The sequence below is a fragment of the Polypterus senegalus genome, chromosome 9 (assembly GCF_016835505.1).
Source record: "Polypterus senegalus isolate Bchr_013 chromosome 9, ASM1683550v1, whole genome shotgun sequence".
Taxonomy (NCBI): Eukaryota; Metazoa; Chordata; class Cladistia; order Polypteriformes; family Polypteridae; genus Polypterus; species Polypterus senegalus.
In genome coordinates, this window is record NC_053162.1 from 9,069,135 (window position 1) to 9,095,872 (window position 26,738).

General features: G+C 39.2%; 1 protein-coding gene across 2 annotated transcripts in view; it reads left to right on the forward strand.

Annotated features, from left to right (window-relative positions):
• Positions 1–26,738, forward strand: part of golga1 (golgin A1) — a 128,825-nt gene that overhangs the window by 87,427 nt on the left and 14,660 nt on the right. For both annotated transcript variants that reach the window (XM_039762686.1, XM_039762687.1), the window contains 6 exons: positions 2,709–2,804; positions 7,978–8,130; positions 13,489–13,584; positions 17,850–17,939; positions 18,456–18,558; positions 26,394–26,554. In XM_039762686.1, the coding sequence (XP_039618620.1) occupies positions 2,709–2,804; positions 7,978–8,130; positions 13,489–13,584; positions 17,850–17,939; positions 18,456–18,558; positions 26,394–26,554 (699 nt within the window). The remainder of the gene's footprint in view (positions 1–2,708; positions 2,805–7,977; positions 8,131–13,488; positions 13,585–17,849; positions 17,940–18,455; positions 18,559–26,393; positions 26,555–26,738) is intronic.

The following is a 26,738-nucleotide window of genomic DNA, read 5'->3' on the forward strand; positions in this document are numbered from 1 at the left end:
ATTAATAAGTTTGATAAGCCAATAGAGATGAATGGAGACAACAAAGAAATACAGAAATAACTGCTTCCTCTGTGCTTTAAGAGCTCATTTTAAAATATTACTGATTAGATCCTGCCATGTTTTGAAAAAAATCTGTACAGATCCTCTAACTGAGTATTTGATTTTTTCCAATTTCAAATAGTATAAAACATTGGTTTCCCACTGACTTAAAAGAGGAGAGTTTGGGTTCTTCCAGTTTAGCAGAATAAGTCTGCGTGCCAAGAGTGTAGTGAATGCAATTCTGGAAGAACCCCAAACACAGCTGTTAATGGGTTAGGAGGGATTGTGAGGCCAAGGCTGTCTGAAAGGTAATTAAACACTTTTGTCCAGAATAATGTTAATTTGGTGCAGGCCCAGAACATGTGAACCAGTGAGGCTGGGGCTTGATTGCAGCGTTCGCAGGTTGGATCATGCCCTGGAAACATTTTGGAGAGTTTTAGACGAGACAGATGTGCTCGATATATGATTTTGAGTTGAATAATTGTATGCTTTGCACATATGGAGCTTGAGTGAATTATCTGCATTGCTACTTTCCATTCCTTTTCTGATATTTTAATTGAGAGATCTTTTTCCCAGTGTCCTCTTGGGTCTTTGAAAGGGAGGGACTGTAAAATGATTTTATATATTGCAGAGATGGTGTCTGAGCCCTTGAGATTGAGCAATATTTTTTCCAGCATGGATGAGGGTGCAAGATGAGGAAAATCGGGAAGGTTCTGTTTAACAAAGTTCCTAATTTGAAGATAGTGAAAGAAATGTGTAGCTGGGATATTAAATTTGGAATGTAATTGTTCATAGGACGCAAAGACATTGTCTATATAAAGATCTCTGAGCAAGTTAATCCCAAATTTTTTCCAAATATTAAAAACTGCATATGTTTGCGAAGGTTGAAAGAGGTGGTTCTCTTGCACAGTTGCCACAGATAAAAGCTTCTCCATCTTAAAATGCTTTCTAGATTGGTTCCATATTCTAAGTGAGTGAAGCACAATTGGGTTATTAGTGTATTGCCGATAACTTGCATTTATTGGGAGCAGGGAATATAAAGAAGTACTGCAGAATTTTACTTTTATTGCGGACTAAGCCTTTGTATGTTCTTCTATTTGTGTCCAGGTTTTTATAGCTTGTATATTTGCTGCCCAGTAATAAAACTGGAAGTTAGGAGGAGCCATGCTGCCTTCTGCCTTTTGTCTTTGCACCCTAATTTCATGTAAAGATAGAGCTCGAGGCATTTTTAGAGACATCTTCAACTTAGTCCTACTGGTAGGGGTTTTGCCTGGTGCTCCAAAAATAGAACACGCAAAATGTGATGTCCATAACCAATACATTAATGATAACTTGTGTAGTTTCTTTTTACAGCACGATAACATAACTAGTAGAGAAGTAATAGAAAAAAAAAATGTTAGTATATGATGTAGTGCAGCAAAGTTATATCTACCTGTCTTCGGATGGTTCTTCAAAAATGTGAGAAAATTCACATCACTTCTTGAGGAGATCCCAGCGCACCAATATCTGCAGCACACTGACTAACTCTGTGCACGACGTGATAAGGTGTATCCCCAGGAAGCAAACATGCATGAAAAGTCGGGGCCCGGCGATGGCCTTGAGCAGTAGGATATAAATAACTCCAACGTGACTGTCGTTCCAATAATGGACCACACGGCATAAATGGGTTAATACATACATGACTCCGTAAATATCAATGTTTACAATGGCAGCAGTAGAGTTGTTTTCATATTGTAAAAATATTTTTTAAAAATACTGTAGATAAGCAAACATACATATGACAGTTAACAATAAGGCAACATTTAGCCCTAGCCACTGTCCTAATTTAGACCGAGGATTAATTGTGGAAAGAAGTTCCTCCTCAGAAAAGAGGCCATTATGGAGCTGGCTGGTATCACTAGTTAGTGGCCATAGACAAGTATCAGGATCTAAAAGGCTGCTAAAAGAAAGAAGCTTTTAAACCTCAGGTGCTTCTGGGGCTAGAATTTCTATTTGAATGTCCTGGACTGTCTTCCCAAGAGCCCCCGCTGGCAGCTCCAGGTAACCCTACATTCCCGAACCCCAGGTTACTGTTAAAGGGCTAGATACCCTTGGTGACAGTAGCACTTCCTGCTTCTCCATACCATGTGGGAGCCCTCAGCTGCCATCCAGTTATTTCTCTCCATTCCTTATGTCTTCCCTTTTGTGTGCTGGTAGCCAATTACCCACAATAGCATTTGGAGAGACTCTTCAATTAGTCCCCGGGGCCCTTCTTGTAAAATTCCATCTTGTTCTGTCATCACGCCCTTATTAGCTGAACAGCCTGCCACAATATTAATATTTGTAGCCATCTAAAGCAACAAAATGTCAAGGTACTATTGTATAGGCTAAATCTTTTTTATTTTTTGTCTTTTACTCTTAACATTCTAATTCAGAAGAAATGTGTACAGTGACATGGCAAAAGTAGTTTTCTGCATTTCTATTCATCTCTAGTCCTGCATGATCTAGTTATTATATGTTTAAAGCTTTGCAAAGTCTTATTTGTGGTCGTTTGTGAGATTGGCTTTGATTTGCAATAGTCTTGCACTCTAAACTGAATATGGATAGTTATTTGTTATATCCAGACTATTTAGACACAAGTACTTACAGTAGAGTCACAAGCCTTTCTATTTTCAACCTTCCTCTTTTAGATCAATGAACTTGAACAAGCATTGCAAGATGTTTCTGATAAACTAAAAGCAAGTCAAGATCAGGTTAATGAGAAGGAGTCTGAAATCAAGAAACTGGTAAGATTGCATTCAGCTAAAAAATTATTTCTTGATAGCAGAACTGATTTCTGAATCAGTCAGTCATTGTGTAGACCGCTTTGTCCTGAACACAGTAATGGGGGTGCTGGAACCTATAACGGGCAGTACAGGGCACAAGGCAGGATCAAACCCTGACAGGGTGCTAGTCCATCACTGGGTGAGCACACGCACATACACACCACACACTAGGGCCAATTTACTATTGCCAATCCACCTAATTTGCATATCCTTTAACTTTGGGATGAGAACGGGATCACCTGGAGGAAACCCACTCAGACATTCAAACACATGCAAACTCTCCCTGGCAAAGGTCCTGAACGCAAACCCTGGTCTCCTTACTACAAGGCCTTAATTGGTTTTATTAACACTAGAATCCATGAAGCCTCTAAAAAATGTTGTAATGCCAGGCCACCTTAAATTCCTTTGCACCTCTTCATCAGCATCCTTTTGCTGACGGACACATTTGTGAAGCAAGCAGCAAGCAACCTGCTATCCCATCTCCCCCACAGATGCAGCTGATGTTCTCCCAGTTCAAATCTGTTTATCTGGGTGTGAGGAGCCTTGAATTGTAGAGGGTGAATAATGTTATTTGAAATACAGTGGTACCTCGGTATACGTCTGCTTTGGAATAAGTCCAACTTGGTATACGTCCTGTTTAGAGGCGAAATATTTTGCTTGGTATACGACCTTTGTTTGGAATACACCTTGTGTGCTAGAACAACACGTGTTGTATACCGGGCGCGCGCCTTCAAAAAAAAAAAGGGCCAAGTTTTAACCTGTACAGTAATCCCTCGCTATATCGCGCTTCCACTTTCGCAGCTTCACTCTATCGTGGATTTTATATGAAAGCATAACTAAATATATAACGCGGATTTTTCGCTGCTTCGCGGGTTCTGCGGACAATGTGTCTTTTTACTTCCTGTACATGCTTCCTCAGTTGGTTTGCCCAGTTGATTTCATACAAGGGACGCTATTGGCGGATGACTCAGAAGCTAACCAATCAGAGCACGCAGTTAAGTTCCTGAGTGCTGAATGCAGTGTTAACCAGGAAGTCTCGTCTCGTTCATTCAGCATCAACGTGTTTCGCTGTGTAAGGAGTTGTGCTCTTTTGTGTTTATCTTTGTGCATAGTCAAGCCCTTCATTATGGCTCCAAAACGTTCTGCTACTGCTTCAGGGGCCGTGCCCAAGCGCAAACGGAAGATGTTAACGATTGCCGAAAAGGTAAACGTTTTGGATTTGTTGAAGGCTACGATTCTTTTTATTTAAAAAGTAGGAAAGGAATATAAGATCTACGGCCGCAGTGTCCTTTTAACCAGGGTGCAAAACGAGTTGTAAGTGGATGTAATAAGGCAGTAGTCTGGATGGAATCTGCTTTTGGGATTTGGATTGAAGAAGAACAACGGCAGTGCTACACAATCGCCTGAAGAGGCTCCTTTGGAAGAGCTGTAACGCTCTCCTTTGTTGTGCAGTAAAATTAAACTCATTGTTATCGGACAAGTCTTTTTCATTTATTTCATCTAATTGCTTTTGTATTTATGTATTTTAGTATTAAGCAGTGTTTAAATTATTTTATACAACCCCATCAATGTATAATATGCCAATAACATTAGGATTTTTTTTTCATGGGAACGAATTAATCATTTTCCCATTATTTCTTATGGGAAAAATTTGTTTGGTATTAGTCCTGTTTGTTATAAGTCCAAGGATCTGGAACGGATTAAGGACGTATACCAAGGTACCACTGTACATGCATTTCATGTGTATTCCAAGTCTACAATGATCTGGGTAAATGTAGGATGATAAGAAATGCGAAGCAGGAAATGTTGAACACATAAATAAAACAAACTTTTTTTCATGTTCTACTAATATTTGGCAAAATGCTGATGTGAAGTTTATAATGTGTGAAGACTGAAGTCCAAATATTAAATAAACACTTTCAGTAAAAAGGTATAACAAAACAAGTGTGCTTTTATTCAAGAATATAACCAAAGAAAAAGAAATTATTCAATTTACATGTTGCTGCAAAGAGTATAAACCAAAGCTCAAATATCAATTGACAGAAAGTCGACTGTCTGCTTGGCTGGTATCAAGGTAAGAGCTGCAGCCACATGGAGTAGCAAGCTGCTTGCTGCTTGTGCTGATCGACACAATTGCAAAACAAAGTCGCTGAAAACGAGGTGCAATGGAATTTACGGTGGCCCGGCATTACCACTTTTTTTTGTAGGCGTTGGGGATTCTGCTGTTAAATTTATTTTTATTAAGCTCATTTCTATTTATGAGAAATAATCATTAATTACATTAAAGATGTTCCACTCTTAAGGTTTCAATATTACCACTTCTGAGCATACAACCAACAGATAGAATTCTAGGGTAACCCTATTCAAAGTCCTTATTTTGTAGACTTTAACAGAAAGCCCCAAATCCATTCTGCAACACTTGTATATTTATCATATTATCCCTGTCAGTGTCAGGGTTGACTGCTAATGTAGTTCAATACTTGCCCCTTTCTTTTATGCCTATAATCCTAAACAATTGGAGTACCAGAATAAGCAGGAGAAAATGTTACACTTTTTATTCATTCATAGATTTACTTAAGAATTCCATTTGTGTCCAAAATATAAGATGAGTAAAATAAGTGTTGGCAAAATAAAACAACCTGGATAATAATCAGTTGCTTAAGCTATCAGGTGGGCTGTCTGCGTTAGTATATTGATTGGTGTCTGGTCCAATGTGGTCCTGCCTGGCCTTTGAATGGAATGGCAGAGACACGGCATGGCTCCTCTATAGATGTGATGTCAGCACTGCCTTCTGCAAGAATGCAGCGGCAGAGAGATGGCAGCATGCTCTGCAAGCCTCAATTTATCCTTTCCTTGACATACCTCTTGGACTAAGGGGATGTTGTTCTCAATGACTCTGTTCAGAAAGACTCCGCCTTCATTCCATCCATGACTAGATTGTCCTTCCATCTCAGCCACCTGTATTCCCTCAGGTTGTCTTCCTGGAAAGAGATGGGGTGCATTCTGTGGGAGTGTAAGATATAGCAAAGCGCTCTTGTGCAATCGGTTATAATCAGATTGATGCAAACCCTTCATCCCTCCCTAGTTCAGTGCTGGCCAGTCAGTTCCTGCTTGTTCTGATTTGGTATTTTCAACTGAAGGGATAAAACTCCTGAAAGGAGAAGTCATATGTAACCTGGAAAATCATAAATGTGCCCAAGCAAGGACTGACTTATCCATCTTCCCTGCCCAGTTAATTATTCTAATTATTGTTAGGCATTAATAAAAATACTAGATATTACTCACTGTTTCGATATTCTATTTTATCATACAACCCCAATTCCAATGAAGTTGGGACGTTGTGTAAAACGTAAATAAAAACAGAATACAATGATTTGCAAATCCTTTTCAATCTATATTCAATTGAATACACTACAAAGACAAGATATCGAATGTTCAAACTGATAAACTTTATTGTTGTTTTGCAAATCTTCACTCATTTTGAATTTGATGCCTGCAACACATTCCCAAAAAAGCTGGGACAGGGCCATGTTTACCACTGTGTGTTATCACCTTTCCTTTTAACAACACTCAATAAGCGTTTGGGAACTGAGGACACTAATTGTTGAAGCTGTGGAGGTGGATTTCTTTCCCATTCTTGCTTGATGTACAACTTCAGTTGCTCAACAGTCCGGGGTCTCCGTTGTTGTATTTTGCGCTTCATAATGTGCCACACATTTTCAATGGGAGACAGGTGTGGACTGCAGGCAGGCCAGTCTAGTACCCGTAATCTTTTACTACGAAGCCACCTCTGTTGTAACACATGCAGAATGTGGCTTCGCATTGTCCTGCTGAAAAGACGTCGCTTGGATGGCAGCATATGTTGCTCCAAAACCTGTATGTACCTTTCAGCATTAATGGAGATGTGCAAGTTAACCATGCCATGGGCACTAACACACCCCCATACCATCACAGATGCTGGCTTTTGAACTTTGCACTGATAATAGTCGGGTCTGTCCTTTTCCTCTTTGGCCTGGAGGACACGACATCCATGATTTCCAAAAACAATTTGAAATGTGGAGCACACTTTTCTACTTTGCATCAGTCCATCTCAGATGAGTTCGGGCCCAGAGAAGCCAGTGGTGTTTCTGGGTGGTGTTGATATATGGCTTTGGCTTTGCATGGTAGAGTTTTAACTTGCACTTGTAGATGTAGCGACGAACTGTGTTAACTGATGATGGTTTTCTGAAGTATTCCTGAGCCCACGTGGTAATATCCTTTACAGAATGATGTCGGTTTTAATGCCGCCTCAGGGATCGAAGGTCACGGGCATCCAGTGTTGGTATTCGGCGTTGCCGCTTACGTGCAGAGATTTCTCCAGATTCTCTGAATCTTTTGATGATGTTATGGACAGTAGATGATGAAATCCCTAGATTCCTTGCAGTTGTACGTTGAGCAACGTTGTTCTTAAACTGCTGGACTATTTACCCATGCAGTTGTTCACAAAGTGGTGAACCTCGCCCCATCCTTGCTTGTGAATGACTGAGCCTTTTGGGGATGCTCCTTTTATACCCAATCATGACAAACACCAATCCAATTAACCTGTTCACCTGTGGAACGTTCAAAACAGGTGTTTTTTGAACATTCCTCAACTTTCCCAGTCTTTTGCTGTCCCTATCCCAGCTTTTTTGGAACATGTTGATCAAATTCAAAATGAGTGAAGATTTGCAAAACAACAATAAAGTTTATCAGTTTGAACCTTCGATATCTTGTCTTTGTAGTGTATTCAATTAAATATAGGTTGAAAAGGATTTGCAAATTATTGTATTCTGTTTTTATTTACGTTTTACACAACATCCCAACTTCATTGGAGTTGGGGTTGTACTATATTTGTAATTATTGTATAGTATTCTGTTTAAGTCTATGCCACATATGAATGAAGAACTGAGAACAGAGCTTCAGCTTAGGTCAGAGAACTGTGTACTTAAATAATTGACAAATGGGCCCAAAAATAATGGCATCTGTGTTTCTGAGGGAAAAAAAAATCTGTTTTAAAGTTTTTAAGCATTTAGAGGCCTCCATCTTTAGAGAAATACGACAAAGCCCACCCCCTCCTGCATTTGATCTTTTTATTCATTTTTTTCTTTGCCTCTAGACTACTGATGCAGAAGATAAGAATAACAAATTTCAACAGCAGATTGCAGCTTGTCGACATCAAAGTGCAGAAAAAATCAGCAGACTGGAAGCCCAAATAACTGTCCTTGAAACTGCCAAAGAGTTTGATAAAACGGCTGCACAGCACAAAGTAGTAAGTTGTGATTGTTTTATTCTGATTGTTTTATTCAGAAGAATGCAGTGCTGTCTTGAAGTAGTACGTTTCTCCTTTAAAACTAGTATCTTGAACCACCATCATTTCTAGCCACCCAACATATCTACCATTGTCCAAGAAACTCAAGAAAGGCTTTTTTCTGAAATACTGTTGCTTAAAAAGAAGTTAAGAGTGTCACAGGGAGTAAAGACCCTTTTTGTTGGGGCCATTATTGATTTTTGAGATGGCAGTGTTTTTTTGTTTTTTTTGAAGACCCCAAGCAGCATTCACTGCTTTGTCGAATCATTTTTTTGTTGTCTTCCCAATGTAATGCCAATTCAAATCTTTTCCAACCCATTGCACCCTGTCCATTCACTCTCACGCTTAAAGAACATCCTACATCCAAAAATGTTTTTGTATATGTTACTTACCTGTGTTGCCCCTAAAACTGGGGTGTCCAACTCCGGTCCTGGTGGGCCACAGTGGCTGCAGCTTTTCATTCTAACCCTTTTCCTAATCAGCGAGCAGTTTTCTCTGCTAATTAACTCCTTTTCCCTTCATTTTACAGGTGCATCTCAATAAATTACAGTATTGAAAAGTTCATTTATTTCAGTAATTCAATTCAAAAAGTGAAACTCATATATTATATAGATTCAGTACACACAAAGTGATATATTTCAGTGTTTATTTCTTTTAATTTTGCGGCTTACAGGTAATGAAAACTCAAAATTCATTATCTCAGAAAATTACAATATTACATAAGACCAATAAAAAAATATTTTTAATACAGAAATGTTGGCCTACTGAAAAGTATGTCCATGTACGCCCCCAATACTTGGTCGGGGCTCCTTTTCCATGAATTACTGCATCAGTGCACGGTGGCATGGAGGCAATTAGCCTGTGGCACTGCTGAGGTGTTATGGAAGCCCAGGGTGCTTTGATAGCAGCCTTCAGCTCACCTGCATTGTTGGGTCTAGTGTCTCATCTTCCTCTTGATAGATTCTTTATGGGGTTTAGGTCAGGCGAGCTTGTTGGCCAGTCAAGCACAGTGATACCATGGTCTTCAAACCAGGTATAGTGTATAGGTACTTTTGGCAGTGTGGGTAGGTGCCAAGTCCTGCTGGAAAATGAGATCCGCATCTCCATAAAGTTTGTCAGCAGAGGGAAGCATGAAGTGCTCTAAAATTTCCTGATAGATGGCTGCACTGACTTTGGACTTGATAAAACACAGTGGACCAACACCAGCAGATGACATGGCTCCCCAAATCATCACTGATGGTGGAAACTTCACACTGGACCTCAAACAACTTGGATTCTGTGCCCCTCCACTTTTCTTCCAGACTCTGGGACCTTGATTTCCAAATTAAATGCAAAATTGACTTTCATCTGAAAAGAGGACTTTGGACCACTGAGCAACAGTCCAGTCCATTTTCTCTTTAGGCCCAGGTAAGACGCTTCTGTCGTTGTCTCTGGTTGAGGAATGGGTTAACTCAAGGAATGCGACAGTTGTAGCCAGTGTCCCCATTACTTCTGTGTGTGGTGGCTCTTGAAGGACTGACTCCAGCCGCAGTCCACTCCTTGTTAATCTCCCCCAAATTCTTGAATGGGCTGTGCTTCACACTCCTCTGAAGGCTGCAGTTATCCCTGTTGCTTGTGCACCTTTTTCTGTCACATTCTTTCCTTCCACTCAACTTTCCATTAAGGAGGGTATCAATGACTGTCTTCTGGACAACTGTCAAGTCAATAGTCTTCCTCTTGATTGTGTGGTGTACTGAACCAGACTGAGACCATTTAAAGGCTCAGGACACCTTTGCAGGTGTTTTGTGTTAATTAGCTGAGTGGAGTGTGACAACCGGAGTCTACAATATTGAACTGTTTCACAATTTCTAATTTTCTGAGATACTGAATTTTGGATTTTCATTAGCTACTGTATACGCCATAATCAGCAAAATGAAAAGAAATAAAAGCTTGAAATCTATCACTCTGTGTGTAATGTCTCTCTATAATATGAGTTTCACTTTTTGAATTTAATTACTGAATTAAATTAACTTTTCAATTATATTTGAATCTATTGAGATGCACCTGTAGTAGCCATGTTTTTAATTAACATGCACACGTACCGGTCCCGGTACAAAACGACGATTGGACGACGTCACAATCATGTCACAGCCATGTGTGCATGCCCCTCTGTCATGCACCTCGACATACCACACATCAAATGAAAATTCAGAGTCTCGTCTTTCCGATGATATAAACCTTTTTGACACACAACAACCACAGCACTGACACTAAATCCTTTTTTACAGAGACGTAAATACTTTTAAGAGCTGACTTTTCCTACCTTTGACTACCTTTGAAGGCTCTCTGCAAGTCAAACATCAATATTTCCGAGCAATATTGATCTCATTCTGTCCGTAAGGCTCCAGGGAATATAATCCAGTAAAACGATTAGGTCCAAAACACACGATAGATCCTCAAAGGGACAAAAACTCCAGAAAACGTTTCTTAACTTGAGACTAGCTCCGACATTTTTTTTCATTTCTGTTGGTCATATCAGACGTAATTTGTTTCTGTCGGCAATAACCATGCTAAAGCATGTTACACTGAAGTGTTAGCTTCTGATTGACACCTAAGTTGGCCAATTACGAGGGGTCTGGGGGGTGACTGGCACCTCGTATAGCCAACGAGTGTCACAGACAGCTGAACGATGACGCACAACTCCAAACCCTGGTAGAATCTACCAGTTTGATTGGACGCTGTGAGTGACACTCAAACTTACAGCCAATGAGCAGCTGAGCACGCCGATATGTAACTTGCCATGCTAACTTGTAAACAAAACCGATCGGAGCTGCGCGAAGCTGGCATTTGTGCCAGTCTGCAGACTTGGTGCGTGGTTGTTTATTGTGATTTCACCAAGTTTTTTCGCATTTTAAATATGGATAAAAGTACAGATAAACGTAAATACACTCTCGATTAAGTAATAGAGGCATGTATGCGGCGTGACAGTGATCAATCGAACCAGGAGACGTCTAATGTGTGACACGCCCTTGTGCTTTCTGCCTGCTAGGGATTGCTACAATCAGTGGCACATGGAAAAACGCTGAGCTGTGTTGTAACAGTTTGTAAAAAATGTATATAGTTTGTGTGCATTTTATTAAAAAAGTAAAAATAAAATATATATATATATATATATTTTTTTGGCCCATAAGACTTGTTTTGACTATTTTTATATTGAAATGTGTATTTTTTATTGTTTTTAGTATGGAATGTGAATTTCCATAACTAATAGAGTGACACTGTGTGTAGATATAGATTCCTTTAGGTGTAAGCTTTCAGTAGAGCCCTCATTGATATCTGTGGGTTGAAGCATTCAAAAGTTATTACATTCCAAAATGTGGATAATGGATAAAAAGTAGGTCCCTCTAAAAAGCACCTGGACATGCCCACATAAAAACTGGTGTAAAAATGTCATTTTGACAGGTATTCTTTTCAAATTTGAAATGTGAGTAGTCAACAAGTTATTCTGTTGGTACATCGTGTGTTTCTGTCCCCACCTACCTACTGCATCTTTATTTTCCTTTATTTTCACAAAAAAAACTTAGGCGAGAACAAAAAAATTTATTTTTTCTGTGAGTTCTAATGTGCATAACTTTTGATCAGTCACACCTACAGTGATTCTGACTACTAAGGGTGAAACTAGAGAATGTTACCTTTACCAAAGAGACCAAACATGTGTTTATACTCCAGATAGTTCAATAACAGCAATGATTCTAATTTGGAGAGGTCAAATTACAAGCGATTTAGCAAAAATGACCCCGCTTGATAAGGGGTTAAGGATTCAGTCCTCTGAATGGATTTGTTTCATCATTAAATGGCAGCCAAACAGAAATGAAATGTTAAACGAGCCAACAGATGACCAGCTAAACTGCGACGTCACACTCCAGCCAATTTCACTCCAACCAGTTTCTTACTGAGACGCCAATTCTTACTGTTATTTAATATCAGGACTTGTGGCTGCTCTCATTCTGCCACAGCAGACTATTGATTTTCTTGTTTTTTGTAAGACCGCCATCAAGATGTTTTGGTGACCTGGGCAGACCAACATGGCTGAGACCTTCACCCTTCTTTATTTTCAGGTTAACTGGTCATGTGGCGGCTTGTTTTGTGTCTCCTTATTGTTTGGCTGCTTATTAAGGAAAAAGAAACAACTAAGAGATGTGAGTCACGTCAATTAAAACGAAGGCAAAACAAGTTAATCAGCAGCAAAAATGGCTCACTAATTAAGAAGATGGTTAGAGTGAAAACCTGCAGCCACTGCGGCCCACCAGGACCGGAGTTGGACACCCCTGGATTAAGGGGACATAAGCCAAAAAAAAAATAAAATACTTATTTTTCATGCTCATGGTAAATTTTTAACTGCTCACTAAATCTTTTTGCGTACACACATGATTGTGTTTCTGGGATACACGTATCCCTTTAGGGGCTCCATTTCTTTCCTGTTCTGCTTCTTCAGCTTTACCTGCTTTATTGTGTAGCCTGTCGGAAAGTCGACATGGAATTCATTAACCTATGTATATTACAACTTGGATCTTTCCCATTAAGTCATGGTTTGTATGGTTGAAACCAGACATCGGTACTTAGTTTCAGAACATCATTTGAAATGAATTCTTAGCTCCAGAGGCTTATTTCGCTTAAAGGGTTACACCAGCCTTGGAAACAAACATGCAGAAAAGATCTTGTGTACGGAAGCAAGTTTTGCATGCGCACGAGAAGTTTTTTTTTTCTTGCACCACCACCATCTACTCAAAGCACCGTGATATTCCAACAGTGATGGATTAAAAGCCAGAAGTCTGCATGACCATCATCATCAATTCCATCCATGAGAACCCTAAATCCAAAGAGGACATTTATGTTAGGTAGAATGCCCAGAGGGAACTGGGTGGTCTCATGGCCTCTGAACCCCTGCAGATTTTTTTTTTTCTCCAGCCGTCTGGAGTTTTTTTTGTTGTTTTTGTTTTTTCTGTCCTCCCTGGCCATCGAACCTTACTCTTATTCTACGTTAACTAATATTGACTTATTTTAATTTCTTATTTTGTCTTTTATTTGTCTTCATTATATAAAGCACTTTGAGCTACTTTTTTGTATAAAAATGTGCTATAGAAATAAATGTTGTTGTGTGTTTTTTTTTTGGGCTCATGTCCCTTTAAGGGCTACGCACTTACCCCATGTGGTTTGTAGTGATGGATGGAACTTTAGCGTCATTCTGTTCATGCTCAGGCTTTAAAACTTCTAAAATGTCAGTAGGGATTTGTAAATAAACGTTTTAATGTACATTGTTTCATTTTCTTTTCTTTTTAGAGTCAGCTTCAGCAGGAAAATGATGATTTACAAGAACGAATTGCTGAATCAGAACATAGCCTGAACAGACTGGAGTCGGACCTGAAAAGCATAAAGGTGAGGTGCTTGTCAGTGTTTACATTTTGTTATTTTTAGGAGATATAAAAGGTTACCCACCTACCCTTTTTTTGAACCTTTACCAGTGTGACACATTGGCTGTATTGTTTACACAAAGTGGACCACATTAGCCAAGTGAGAATAAGATTCTACAGCATCCCAAAAATTAGTAAATATGAGACCCGTAAAGTGCTTTATTTGGATAATCTAAAAACATGAGTTGTGTGCCTGCTCAAGTATAACTAATCACCTTACAAATCACACAGCAAACTGTTTGACTCCCTCCTGTAATAAGCTTGAGACAATGTTAATAAGTTCAGAATAAAAGCAGCTGTTTCAAAATTATTACACTGGTTAACAGTACCAGTCAGAGAATCCACTATGGGTGGAAATGTGCCTTCAAAAGGATTTTGAAATAAAGTTGCAGAAAAGCACAAGTCAGGAGAAGAATATATAAAGATTTCTAAAGCTTTAAGTACCCATTGGACACACTCGGCCAACATTCATGTTGGCACCACCCTTACCTTGGCTAAATCAGGCGTTTCTCCCAAATTGGACGACTGAGCAAGAAGGAGACTTTGGGCGCTCCAAAAGTCTGTGGTCAGAAGCACTCAAAATTGAACTTTTTGCAACCCATTCCATTGATGAAGTGTGATGATGCCAGCATCCTTTTATATGAGTGTTTTTCTTCATCTGGGACTGGCTCACTTGTTAGGATAGAAGTGAGGCTTTAGAGTGTGTAAAATACAAAGTGCTAAAGGAAAATGTGTAAGCTCTCAGTCAGGAAGTGAAAAACATGTAGATGGATCCTTGAGTTAAAAGACAACTCAACTTTTAAGGACTCCAGTTGACTTGTTCCTTAAATATACTCCATATCTCAATGTCATCTGCAACAGAGAAAACTGTATTGTATATACAGTGCCTTCCATAATGTTTGGAACAAAGACACAATTTTCCTTGATTTACACAGTTTAAAATTACAAATCAAACAATTGAGGCGTGATTAAAGTGCACATTGACAACGTTCATTTAAAGAGATTTGCGTACCTTTTGGTCATACCATGTAGAACATTAGAACACTCTCGATGAGAACAGGCCATTCAGCCCAACAAAGCTCGCCAGTCCTATCCACTTATTTCTTCCAAGAAAACATCAAGTCGAGTTTTGAAAGTCCCTAACGTCTTACTGTCTACCACACTACTTGGTCGCTTATTCCAAGTGTCTATCGTTCTTTGTGTAAAGAAAAACATCCTAATGTTTGTGCGAAATTTACCCTTAACAAGTTTCCTACTGTGTCCCTGTGTTCTTGATGAACTCATTTTAAAATACAAGTCTCGATCCACTGAACTAATTCCCTTCATAATTTTAAACACTTCAATCATGTCACCTCTTGATCTTCTTTTGCTTAAGCTGTAAAGGCTCAGCTCTTTTAATCTTTCTTCACAATTCATCCCCTGTAGCCCTGGAATCAGCCTAGTCGCTCTTCTCTGGACCTTTTCTAGTGCTGCTATGTCCTTTTTGTAGCCTGGGGACCAAAACTGCACACAGGACTCAAGATGAGGCCACACCAGTGCATTTTGAAGGGTTAAGCAGAACCTCCTTGGACTTGTACTCCACACATCGTGCTATATAATCTGACATTCTGTTACTCTTCTTAATGGCTTCTGAACACTGTCTGGAAATGACAACAGTTTTTCTACATCGTTCACTGCATTTCAGGGTACCATAATGTTTGGGACACAGCATTGGCACGTCCAATAAAATAGACATATTTAACCATTTGTTGTATGTCTTGTCTACTATTCAAGGACATCACCAGGTCCTGTGGATTTTCTCTTGTGATGCTCTGCCAAACCTCTCATGTAGCCATCTTCAGCTCCTGCTTGTTTCAGGGGCACTCCACTTAAATTTTCTCTTCAGCATATGGAAGGCCTCTGCGGTGGGTTGGCACGCTGCCCAGGATTGGTTCCTGCCTTGTGCCCTGTGTTGGCTGGGATTGGCTCCAGCAGACCCCCGTGACCCTGTGTTTCGGATTCAACGGGTTGGATAATGGATGGATGGATATGGAAGGCCTACTCATTTGCATTTAAATTGAGTAATTGTTTGACCATTGTAGAATTTTCCATTTTTAGCTATGAAAAGATCCTGTGTTGCCTCAGCAGTATGTTTGGATAATTACCTTGTTGTAGGATGAAGCATCATAGCAGTTCAGACGATTCTACACACCTCAGAATTCATTGTGCCACTGCCGTCAGCAGTTCCATCATCAATGAAGAGAAGTGTGCCATACATGCCCAAGACATAACACCATGTGTAACAGATGAGGTGGTCTGCTTTGGACCTTGGACAGTTCCTTCTCATCTCTACACTTTGCTCTTATCATCACTCTGATAAGGTTCATCTTTATCTCGTCTGTCCACAAGATCCTTTTCCAGAATTCTGCAGGCTTTTTGAAGTCCTTTTTAACAAAGTAATCTGGCCATCCTGTTTTTGTGGTTATCATCTTGCAGTGTGGCCTCTGTATTTCTGTTCATGAAGTCTTATGCTGATCTTCATCTCTGACACACACACATTGGCCACCTGAAGACTGTTTGTGTTTTTTTTATAAACCACAGTGAGTATTCTTCTGTCATCAGCAGTGGAGGTCTTCCTTGGCCTACCAGTACCATTGCGGTTACTGAGCTCACCAGTGCATTGTTTCTTCTTCATGATATTTCAGACAGTTGATTTTGGTGCACTAAAGGTTTGCTGATAGCTCTAATTGTTTTATTATTGTGTTTTAGATTCATAATGGCTTATTTTACTTTCATTGGCACAGCTAGTGTCCTCATGTTGAACAATGGCAACTGCAGACTCCAAAGGGTAGAAGCGAGTCAAGGTATCTTATGAAGCCATGAAACACACCTGAGGAATTACAAATACCTGTAATGCCAATTGACCTAAACATTATGGTGCCCTGAAACGGGTGACCATGTAGACAAAGTGTTGTCATTTCTACATGGTGTGACCAAAATGTATGCAAACCCCCTTAAATGAAAGTCTGCAATGTGCACTTTAATCACAAGTCTGAATTGATTTGTAATTTTAAACTGTGGAACAGAGGGGGATATCAATGACAAATGTGTCTTTGTCCCAAACATTATGGAGGGCACTATGTCTAACAACCCATAAAATAAATAATTAAAATATACATTTTTTGCATAGTTAAAATGTACTTATTTCTGTTTGCATGTATCCTAGGCTTCAAACTTATTGGTATCTAAACAGCACTACTATGAGTAACAATCTATTAAATTATTAAGTATTTAGTTTTTTTTTCTCCAATTCCACACAGGAAACTGAAAAACCACTCAGTTCAAGTTTCCAAATAATTAGAATGGAAAAATTAAAAATTGCTTAGTTTGGATCTTATTATGGTGACGATAGAAAACCACAGAGTTCAAATTTGAATTTTTCAAGCATATCTCAACACATACATACTTGCCATTCTCATTCTCTCTTTCTCTCTGGCCAGATACGATTCTTAGGCTGAAGTTCCGCTAGTGGGCCGGGGTGTTCTGGTTCCCTGACATGGACTACTAGCTAGTATTGTTATGGTGACTTCAGAATTCTTCAACCCAAAAAAAGGTCATCACTTGAATCTTTTCCTTAATTTTCCATCCATCCATTTCTTAATCCTGCTTAATCTAAGGTTGTGGGAGGTTGCAGTTTCATCTTCTCCAGATCATTACAGCGCTCACTTACTCATACGTTATGGGGGCAGTTGAAAGTAATTGCAGTTTCCACATATTTGAAGAGAAACTTATGAAGAACACAGGGAGAGCATGCAAGGGCCGCATGGAGTTTGATCCCAGCCCCATTATATGGTGAGGCCACCGTGCTATTCACACAGTAACATAAGTAGCAAAAAAGAAATTTGTTGAAGCTGTACCAGACAGCAATTTGTGTCGCATACCCAGGGAACCCCTCACTTCTGCCAAATTCAACATAATCTCACTACATTTTTTAAGTACAACTTGTTTTTCTCTGTTCCTTTGTTTAAAAATAAATAGATAAGCTTTTCTGTTTAAGCTCCAGATTGTTAGTGTTTGGGTTAAATAATTACCTTCATTTTATTTTTGCATAATTTTAATTAAGATGAATAGTAAAGGGTAACCAACACCTGCCAGCGTTTTCTCAGAAGCTGCACACTGTATATGTGTTTATTGTCCCCACGGTCTACAAACTCTAAAATGATGACTTACACACTTTTTCTTCCCTCTTAGGTGGAATTAAGCAGTAAAGAAACTGTTAGCACAGAGATTGCAAAAGCACTGGAGGAAATGAGAAAGCAAAGGGAAGACCTTCAACTGCAGGTAGGCACCCGTACATCTTCAGCACAGCACCCATATTTCTACTGATCTGAGGAGCAAACTGTTTTTTGAACTATTCAGTGTTGTCACACAAAAGTTGTGTGTGTTGATAAATCGTTTAAAGGAATACTTCCCAAAAATAATATTTTTTTTTTTATATGTTACGCGAAGTAATTTGTACTAGTGGCTGAGTAATATTTTTAACGTCATGTTTTCCTGTAGATTGGAGACAAAAAAAAGTTTATGATATAATATAAAAAATCGAAACATTACTCGTTTTGCATAATTCACATATCAGGTATTCATTCATTTGTTTAAAGTGGATAAAACATACTTCTTGCTAAAATAATGCTATAGAATTACTTCTGGAATAATTGGCACATATCACAAAGCAGAAACTACAGCCTCGTGGGATTGACTTTTTCAACTTAAATTTAAAAGAAACGCTAGGAGACACTTATTCTTGAAGGTTTTTATATGACATCCCGTTCAATCTCTGTATCTGATGTTTTACGTAAGGTTGTGGACTTGACTACGGCTTTAACCCAAAAGGAGGAGTTGCTTTCCAGTAAATCAGCACAGCTGAACAGCAGAGAAGAAGAAATAAACAACCTTAAAGAAGGTGAGTTAATTCTCAGAAGACATTCTTAACTTGCTGCCCCTTAGACCAGCATTTCTCTTTACATCTCTGCTTTTGGACTCTACAGTGAGTATAGAAATACAATCAGCCTCTTCAAAATATTCACAATTTGTTGCTTTCCATCCTGAAAACGCACACCAAAAAAAGTTTCTCCAGCTATATTTACTCAATGTACCTTATAACAGCCAAGTGAAAGATATATTAGCAACAGTTCAGCAGAGGTGGGTAGAGTAGCCAAAAATTGTTCTTAAGTAAGAGTAGCGTTACTTCAAAATAATATTACTCAAGTAGAAGTAAAAAGTAGTCATCCAAAAAATTACTCAAGCAAGAGTATTTAGTGAAAAGACTACTCAAGTACTGAGTAACTGTTTAATAAGTTTAATAAGTGATTTATTTTTTAGAAATGTAATAAGACAGACACAAATATAATATAATGTGCAAATTCTGCTATTTCCAAATAACAAAATAAAAAATTAGTAAAAATAAATAACATCTTTACAAAATAAAGATGCACAAATAACACAAAGTTCCAAATTTCAGTTTTTCACAACAAAGCTTTTGAAGCTGATACCTACAGTAGGTAACATGGATGTCTGAACAGTGACGAGATCTCCTGTACACTGACAGTATGATACTGCAGATTCACTCGCCCTCCAAATAGCACAGCTGATAGAAAATAACATTAGAAGAAGGCAGCTTGTGCACGTCCAAGAAGTCTCACTTTACCTTGACTGTCTGTGTCTGTGCATGTTTGGTTAAAACGTACTTGTTCTTCATTCAGTGAAGTGATGTTTAAGCTTCAGCAGGAGTTGGCTCTCAAGGTTCCTGCAGTGAAGCTGTGACCGTTTAGCAGTGAACAGGAGCCCCGCATGAATAAAAAGCCTCTCACAGGCTGCAGACGCAGGAAGTTTGTGTGTGTGGTCATGTGACTGCATGGCTACGTCTGTTTGGTGAAACGGAGTCAAGTGATTATTGTTGCTACGTCTGATTGGTGAAACGGAGTCATGTGATTATTGTTGCTACGTCTAATTGGTGAAACAGTCATGCAGTAGAGCCACTGGCAACTTCTCTCCGACTAAAGTACAGCGTATATAATATGTAAATGGAAAAAAAAAGTAACAAGTCAAGTGTTGCCCAATGTAGCGGAGTAAGAGTAGCGTTTCTTCTTCACAAATGTACTCAAGTAAAAAGTACGGTGCTGTAAGACTACTAATAGAAGTACAATTTTTTGAAAAAGTTACTCAAGTAAATGTAAGAGAGTAAATGTAACTCGTTACTACCCCCCTCTGCAGTTCTGAAAATAAAAATAAAACATAAAAAAACAGAATCGCTAAGATGGTTAAAGGATCCCTCCACTGTGTCAGAATTTTGTGGAGCCCCCTTTTACTTTCATTTCAGCCCAGAGTCTGTTGGGATTATTCTGTACCAACTTTTCACCTCTAGACTGTATGATATTTGCCCACTCGTTTTTACACAACGGTTCAAGCTCAGTCATGTAAGTCATGCCACCTATTTTCATTTTTGAGTTTAAGTCTGGGCTGTGACCAGGCTACACAGAAACATTCACCCTTTTCTTCAAGTTCTGTGTTGTCAACTATGCTGTGTGCTTTGAGTCATTATCATGTTGGAAGGTGAACCTTCTTCCCATTGACAACTTTCTAGCAAAGGTCAGCAGGTTTTCCTCACAAACTTGACGGCATTTTGCCCCATCCATTTTTCCTTCTATTTTGACAAGTGTCACAGTCCCTGCTGCAGAGAAACGCCCCGACAACAGGATGTTACCACCTCCATCCTTTACTGTAGGTCTGGAGTGTTCTTTGGATGGTAAGCTGTATTGACTTTCTGCCAGATATACCGTTGTCGTTGAGATCAAACACATTAATTTTAGTCTCAGCTGACCATAACACCTTTTCCTATTTGGCCCCAGAATCTTAAAGGTGCGTTTTAGCACCTGTGGCCTTTGAAACGTGACATGACTTTTTTCTTGCAACCCTCCCATACAAGCCACATTTGTGGAGCATTTGTGATATTGTTGTCACATGCACACGGTGACCACTCTTTGCCAAAAATTCCTGTAACTGCTTCAAAATTGCCATTGACCTCTTGGAAGCCTCTGACCAGTTTCCTCCTCCCTCTTCCATCTAATTTGAATGGACGGCCTGATCTAGGAAGGGTCCTAGTAGTACCAAGCACTTCCCACTTCTTTATTATGGACTTTACTGAGCTCCTAGGGATTGATAAAGCTTTTTGAGTTTTTTTTTGTATCCATCCCCTGACTTGTGCCTGTCCACGACTTTATCCCTAAGATCTTTTGACAGTGCTTTGCACCCACAGTTGTTAATTTACTTTCAGTTGCACTTCCAAGCACTGAAATGCTCAGAGAATCGCTGAATGAATCAGAACGATTACAGCTGATCACAGATGGAAGCCAATTACCGTATATACTCACGGATAACTTGGGACTTGCTTTTATAGTATAATTTCTGGTATTTTATAATGTCGGTCATATAAGTCGAATACGGAAAACTCACGCTATTGGTCCAAGAGATTATGATATGCTAACGCCCATCTAAGAGAGTAACCATGGAGCACACAGCTTTTTTTTTTCTGTGTGGGTGCGGCAATACGCTGTATCATCATGTGCTCCTAAACTCTGTCTCTATACTGTGCCTACCTGACCACACAGTAATACCCAAACTATTCCAAAGCAACATTTGCACTGATTTGTATTTTTTGTATCTCACACCCTCATAAGCCTTTATCTTAGGAGCATCCCTTATCTACGATGGAGCGTTCGATCAGAAGAAAATATGAGGCTGGTTTTAAATTAAACGTCGTTCAAGTAGCGAAAGAAATTGGTGACTGTGCTGCTGCAAAAAAATTCAATGCGTCTTAGAGACTGATGCGAGATTGGAGGAGGCAAGAAGATGTAAAAAAAAATTAAGTGTCGTATTTTTGAACTGGTGTATAAGTTGGGGTCTGATTTTATGATCGATTTTGCAGGTTTCAACACCCGACTTATACGTGAGAATATACTGTAGCTTGGTGTGCAGTGGAGAAGGGGAATACTTACACATGATCGAATTTACAAGGATTTTTAGGAGAGAGGTGGTCCTTTAAGCATCTCAATGATTCTGTTTTTCTATTTTTTTTTTTTTTCTGAACTGTTATGTATTTCATTTGGCTGTTATAAGTTGCATTGAGGAAATACAGCTGGAGAAATATTTTTTGTATGTGTCTTCATTTCAGGCTGCAAAACAATATTTTGAGGTGGGTGATTCATTCCTTTAGTCAATGTAGCTGTGGAGGCTGTAAGGTTTCTTCCTGATAATTTTTTAATTCTTTTGGGCGGATGTGAAAAAAGTAAATTATTGGCATAGAGAGTAACATAAACAGTATTGAAATTCATGTAAAGTCTACCGGTCCATTGTTAAGTTGCTTTCACATCTAGTTGGTTTGGTCCAGTTTTTTCTCTGGTGCGATTTCCCCTGAAGACTGGTTTATTTATTTAAATGTGAACAGTGCCAGTTGCACTCTGGTGCAGATCAACACAACCATACTGAGACCCTTTTTAAAGGGTGGTCATGATGTGGTGCCAGGCAAACCCTGGAGCGTTTGAGGTATGAATGTGATATGACATGAGGCCAATCTAACTATATGGAATACCGTGAGTTATGGGTAAAATTTTGCATGCTGTGATAGTCAACGCTAAAGGGTCTGCTGTTGGTAGCTGAGGAATCTCAATCAGTTTAATGTGTTGAGAGTTAACATGGAGCATTAAAAATAGTGAAAGGTTAAAGTTATGTTTGCATATAGTCTTCTGTATCGATCTTTGACGTCACTTCTTATGACGTTCTGCTTTTGTTACCTCGTCGTTTCTTGGTCTGTTGGATGAGCCATATTTATGTTAAGATGCACACATGGATCAGTGAATCAAGAGTCTTGGGGTCATCAGGCGCTATTGATTAATACACTTGTGTTATCAGCATAGCTGTGGTAGCTCATGTTATGCCCCGAGATAATCTGACCTAACAGAAGCATGTAAATCGAAAAGAGCAGCAGACCCAGGATAGAGCCTTGTGGAACACCATATAGAATATCATGTGTTTTTGAAGTATAATTACCACAACTATCAAAGAATTTTCTACCTGCCAGGTAGGATTCCAACCAATTTAAGACACTGCCAGAGAGACCCACCCACCGACTAAGGCGATTTCTAAGAATATTGTGATCAATGGTATCAAATTCGGCACTCAGATCTAAGAGGATGAGGACAGATAAACGCTCTCTGTCTGATAACCGCAAGTGATTTACTACTTTAACGAGTGCAGTTTCTGTACTGTGATTTATTCTGAAACCCGACTGAAACTTCAAGAATATCAAGAAAATCAAGAATAGCTTGTTTATTGAGGTGATCATTAAGCTGCATAATGACTGCCTTCTCTAGAATGTTAAAGGCAGGTTAGAAATGGGTCTAAAATTTTCCAAAGCAGAGGAGTCAAGATTATTTTTCTTCAGCAGGGGTTTAACTACAGCAGTCATAAGACAGTCTGGGAAGACCCCCGTATCTAATGACGAGTTTACTATGTCAAGAATACTATCAATTAGCATGCCTGATACTTCTTTGAAAAAACTTGTTGGTATTGGGTCAAGGACGCAGGTGGAGGGTCTCAGTTGAGAAATTATTTTGTATAAATCAGGTAAATCTATCCTAGTGAAAGAATTTAATTAATTTATAATGGAGTACCGGGGTTTAAGAGTTTCCGTTTTTAAGGGTTTAAGAGGATTAGCATTGGACAAGGTGCAGATGTAATCCAATTGACATAAAACCAACTCGTACAACTACCAGTCAATCAGAGCAAGATTTGCAACTAATTCATGTTTACATAGAGCCGCTGGTGCGCACACTCGGACATCAGTTGAGGCGGAAAAAAGTGTAAATTCACATGTGACCAGGTTGATCAGAATGCATGCGCAAATGACGAGAAACAAACAGCAGTGCCCCCTGAAACCCTCTAATCTTAGACCATAAAAGTGTGATGTGTGCAATTGTGGCATCTTCTCAATTCAGTCACTTTTCAGGAGCGTTGTAGATAAGGTGGCCTACTCACTAACTTTGACGTATGTAGTAAATGTTAATCAGGCATTCCATAATCCATTACACCCTGCTTGAAGAAGGGGCCTGAGCTGCCTTGAAAGCTTGCATATTGTAATCGGTTCAGTTAGCCAATAAAAGGTGACATTTTGCTTGACTTCTCATTGCATCCATAATAGCTAAAACAGTACAACATTCTACTACTAAAGACTAAGTAACAAAGACCAAAAAAACAAATAAATCTGAATGATTTTAAAAAAACAAGTAAATATCAAGTAGAAGAGTAGCGTCCTTATATACAGTGTCATAATGTAAGTCTCTAAAGTCTGGTGATAAGGTCAGATGGCTGGGATGACGCAAAGACAAAAACAAAAACATTCCAGTCAAGCAGGAGAAAAAAAAAACAGAATGTGCAGGGGTTTCAGAGGCCAAAAGACTTCCCAGTCCCGACAGGGCATTCTACTTAGCATAAATGGCCTTGATTCATTCCTGTTTGTTTCCAGGCTTCATATGAGACAATTTGATGAAGTGGGTCTCGTGGACAGCTGGGGCACCTACCTTCATTCCATCATCACAGGTAGCTGCATGGCACCTTGATCAGAAGAACTGGAAAAGACAGCAGAGAATTGCAGAGATTAGTAAAGGTTGCAGATCCCTGAAAAATATCATTATGTACCCATATAGTCTTTTAGGAGTACAACTAAAATTTAGCTGTGGAAAAAGCAAATTAATATAATGGGTTTTTAGCAATTTTTTTTAAATGTTCCACAGTATTAGCCTGCTGAATTTATTCCATATTTTAGGTGCGTAACAGCAAAAGGTTGTCTCATCACTTCTTTTAAACTTCCATCCATCAATTATCCAACCTGCTATATCCTAACTACAGGGTCATGGGGGTCTGCTGGAGCCAATCCCAGCTAACACAGGGTGCAAGGCAGGAAACAAACCCCGGGCAGGGCGCCAGCCCACCATATCTTTTAAACTTGACTCTTAGAATTATAAGCAAACCACCATTAGAAGATCTAAGGTTACGACTTGGAGTGTACAGGGACGGCATTCCAAAATATAGGAGGGAGCAAGATTATTTAAGACTTTATACTCTAGTAGTAGTATTTTAAAGTCAATTCTAAATGACACTGGTAACCAATGTAACGATGCTAAGACTGGTGTGATGTGCTCACATTTTCTTTTTCTTGTTAACTTTCTGGCTGCTGCATTCTGTACTAATTACAACCGATTAATGTCCGTCTTAGGAAATCCAGTTAGGAGTGCATTGCAGCAATCTAGTCGACTAAAAAACAAAAGCGTGAACTAATTTTTCAGCATCTTGTAAAGTTATAAGAGATCTAACTTTTGCTATATTCCTTAAGTGAAAAATCATGAGTGGTCATCCCCAGACTTTCTTTGTGTACTCAGATGTGGGGATGGATATTTGAGGAGTAGACCGCAAGACATTGACTATTTTTATATTATGTACATTAAAGAACCATCCATCCATCCATTATGCAACCTGCTATATCCTAACTACAGGGTCACGGTGGTCTGCTGGAGCCAATCCCAGCCAACACAGGGCGCAAGGCAGGAAACAAACCCCGGGCAGGGCGCCAGCCCACCACAGGGCACACACACACACACAAAGCACACACACTAGGGACAATTTAGGATCGCCAATCCACCTAACGTTTGGACTGTGGAAGGAAACCGGAGCACCCAGAGGAAACCCATGCAGACACGTGGAGAACATGCAAACTCCACGCAGGGAGAACCCGGGAAGCGAACAAATAAATAAATCAGACTTTGCAGCTGCACAAATAAAAAAAATACCACTTCCTGTTAACGGAAATAGCTCAAAAGTTGATAGAAGTCAATGTTTTGTACCTAATACTTGTATGCAAAATTTGTTTGACTTAACTGAAAGTGTACTCAAGTTATCATGTTTACATACGCAGACACACAGACATAATTCCAATAATGGTATTTTTGAACTTCTGGAGGTCTAAAACGTTGACATTAATCAAAATCTCGAGGTTGAATTTTTGAACAATCACAATACTTTCCCTATACTAGAAAGTAAAACATGCTGTCCTAGTAATCTGGTTAATATGTGATGTAAAGTTTAGGTCAGAGTCAATGGCTACATCTGAATTCTTTACCTCCGCCTTGACTTTTAAACTTAAGATGTTGAGTTTATTTCTAGTATCTTCTCTATTGGATCAGAGAGCCAAGAGCATCACGGTCATCAGGCGTTAATGATAAATAAAAGTGTGCAGAGAGTGAATGGGTCTGAACAGTTTCTCAATCCACTGTATATATTTAAAAGTTTCAGTATTTCTATTTCATTCAGATTGTTCATCAGGATTCACCAAGTATTAGTTTCAGGCATTATTTTATTCATATGCCTCTAATAGCATGTCAGTTAACACGTGACATAATGTTTGGCATTTTATCTTTAACGTATTCCACTTTTCGGGACCCTTCACCCACATCAGCTGGTATTGGCACATGTGGGAGAGAATTTAACAATTACCCTAGAATGGGACATGCGTGAGTTAACAAATGTAAGTTGTGTTGCATCTGAAAGCCATTGCATTAAATATGGGCCAACAGAACATATAACAGCAGCTGTATGATGTGACAGCACAATGTGGTGTACCACCACGATGCCTGCTAGCTAGTTCCATGCACTTAAATATCAGTAACTTTCCATTCTTTCTTTCTTTAGACCTTAACGCGGCCCAAGTTCAGCTAACCCATCTGCAAACTGAGACAGAGAAGCTTAAAAGTGCAATGACAGAAAAGCAAAAAGAATCAGAAAATCACCTTTCAAAGCTCAAGGAAGAAGTGCAGTCTCAGAGCGAGCAGCGAGAAGTCTGCGAGAGAAGGGTGAGTTTCCTAAGACCACATCTTCATGACAGTAATGTTTGTTTGACTGTGTTCTCCACATGTTCTTGCAAGACTTTTACCTCCTGATCAAGGGATGCGAATACTTAAGAAATGAATGGTTAATTCTGACAATTCATTATAAAGGTTAGTCCTTAATAGCAGTTGTACTTGAAGTGTTTTGACC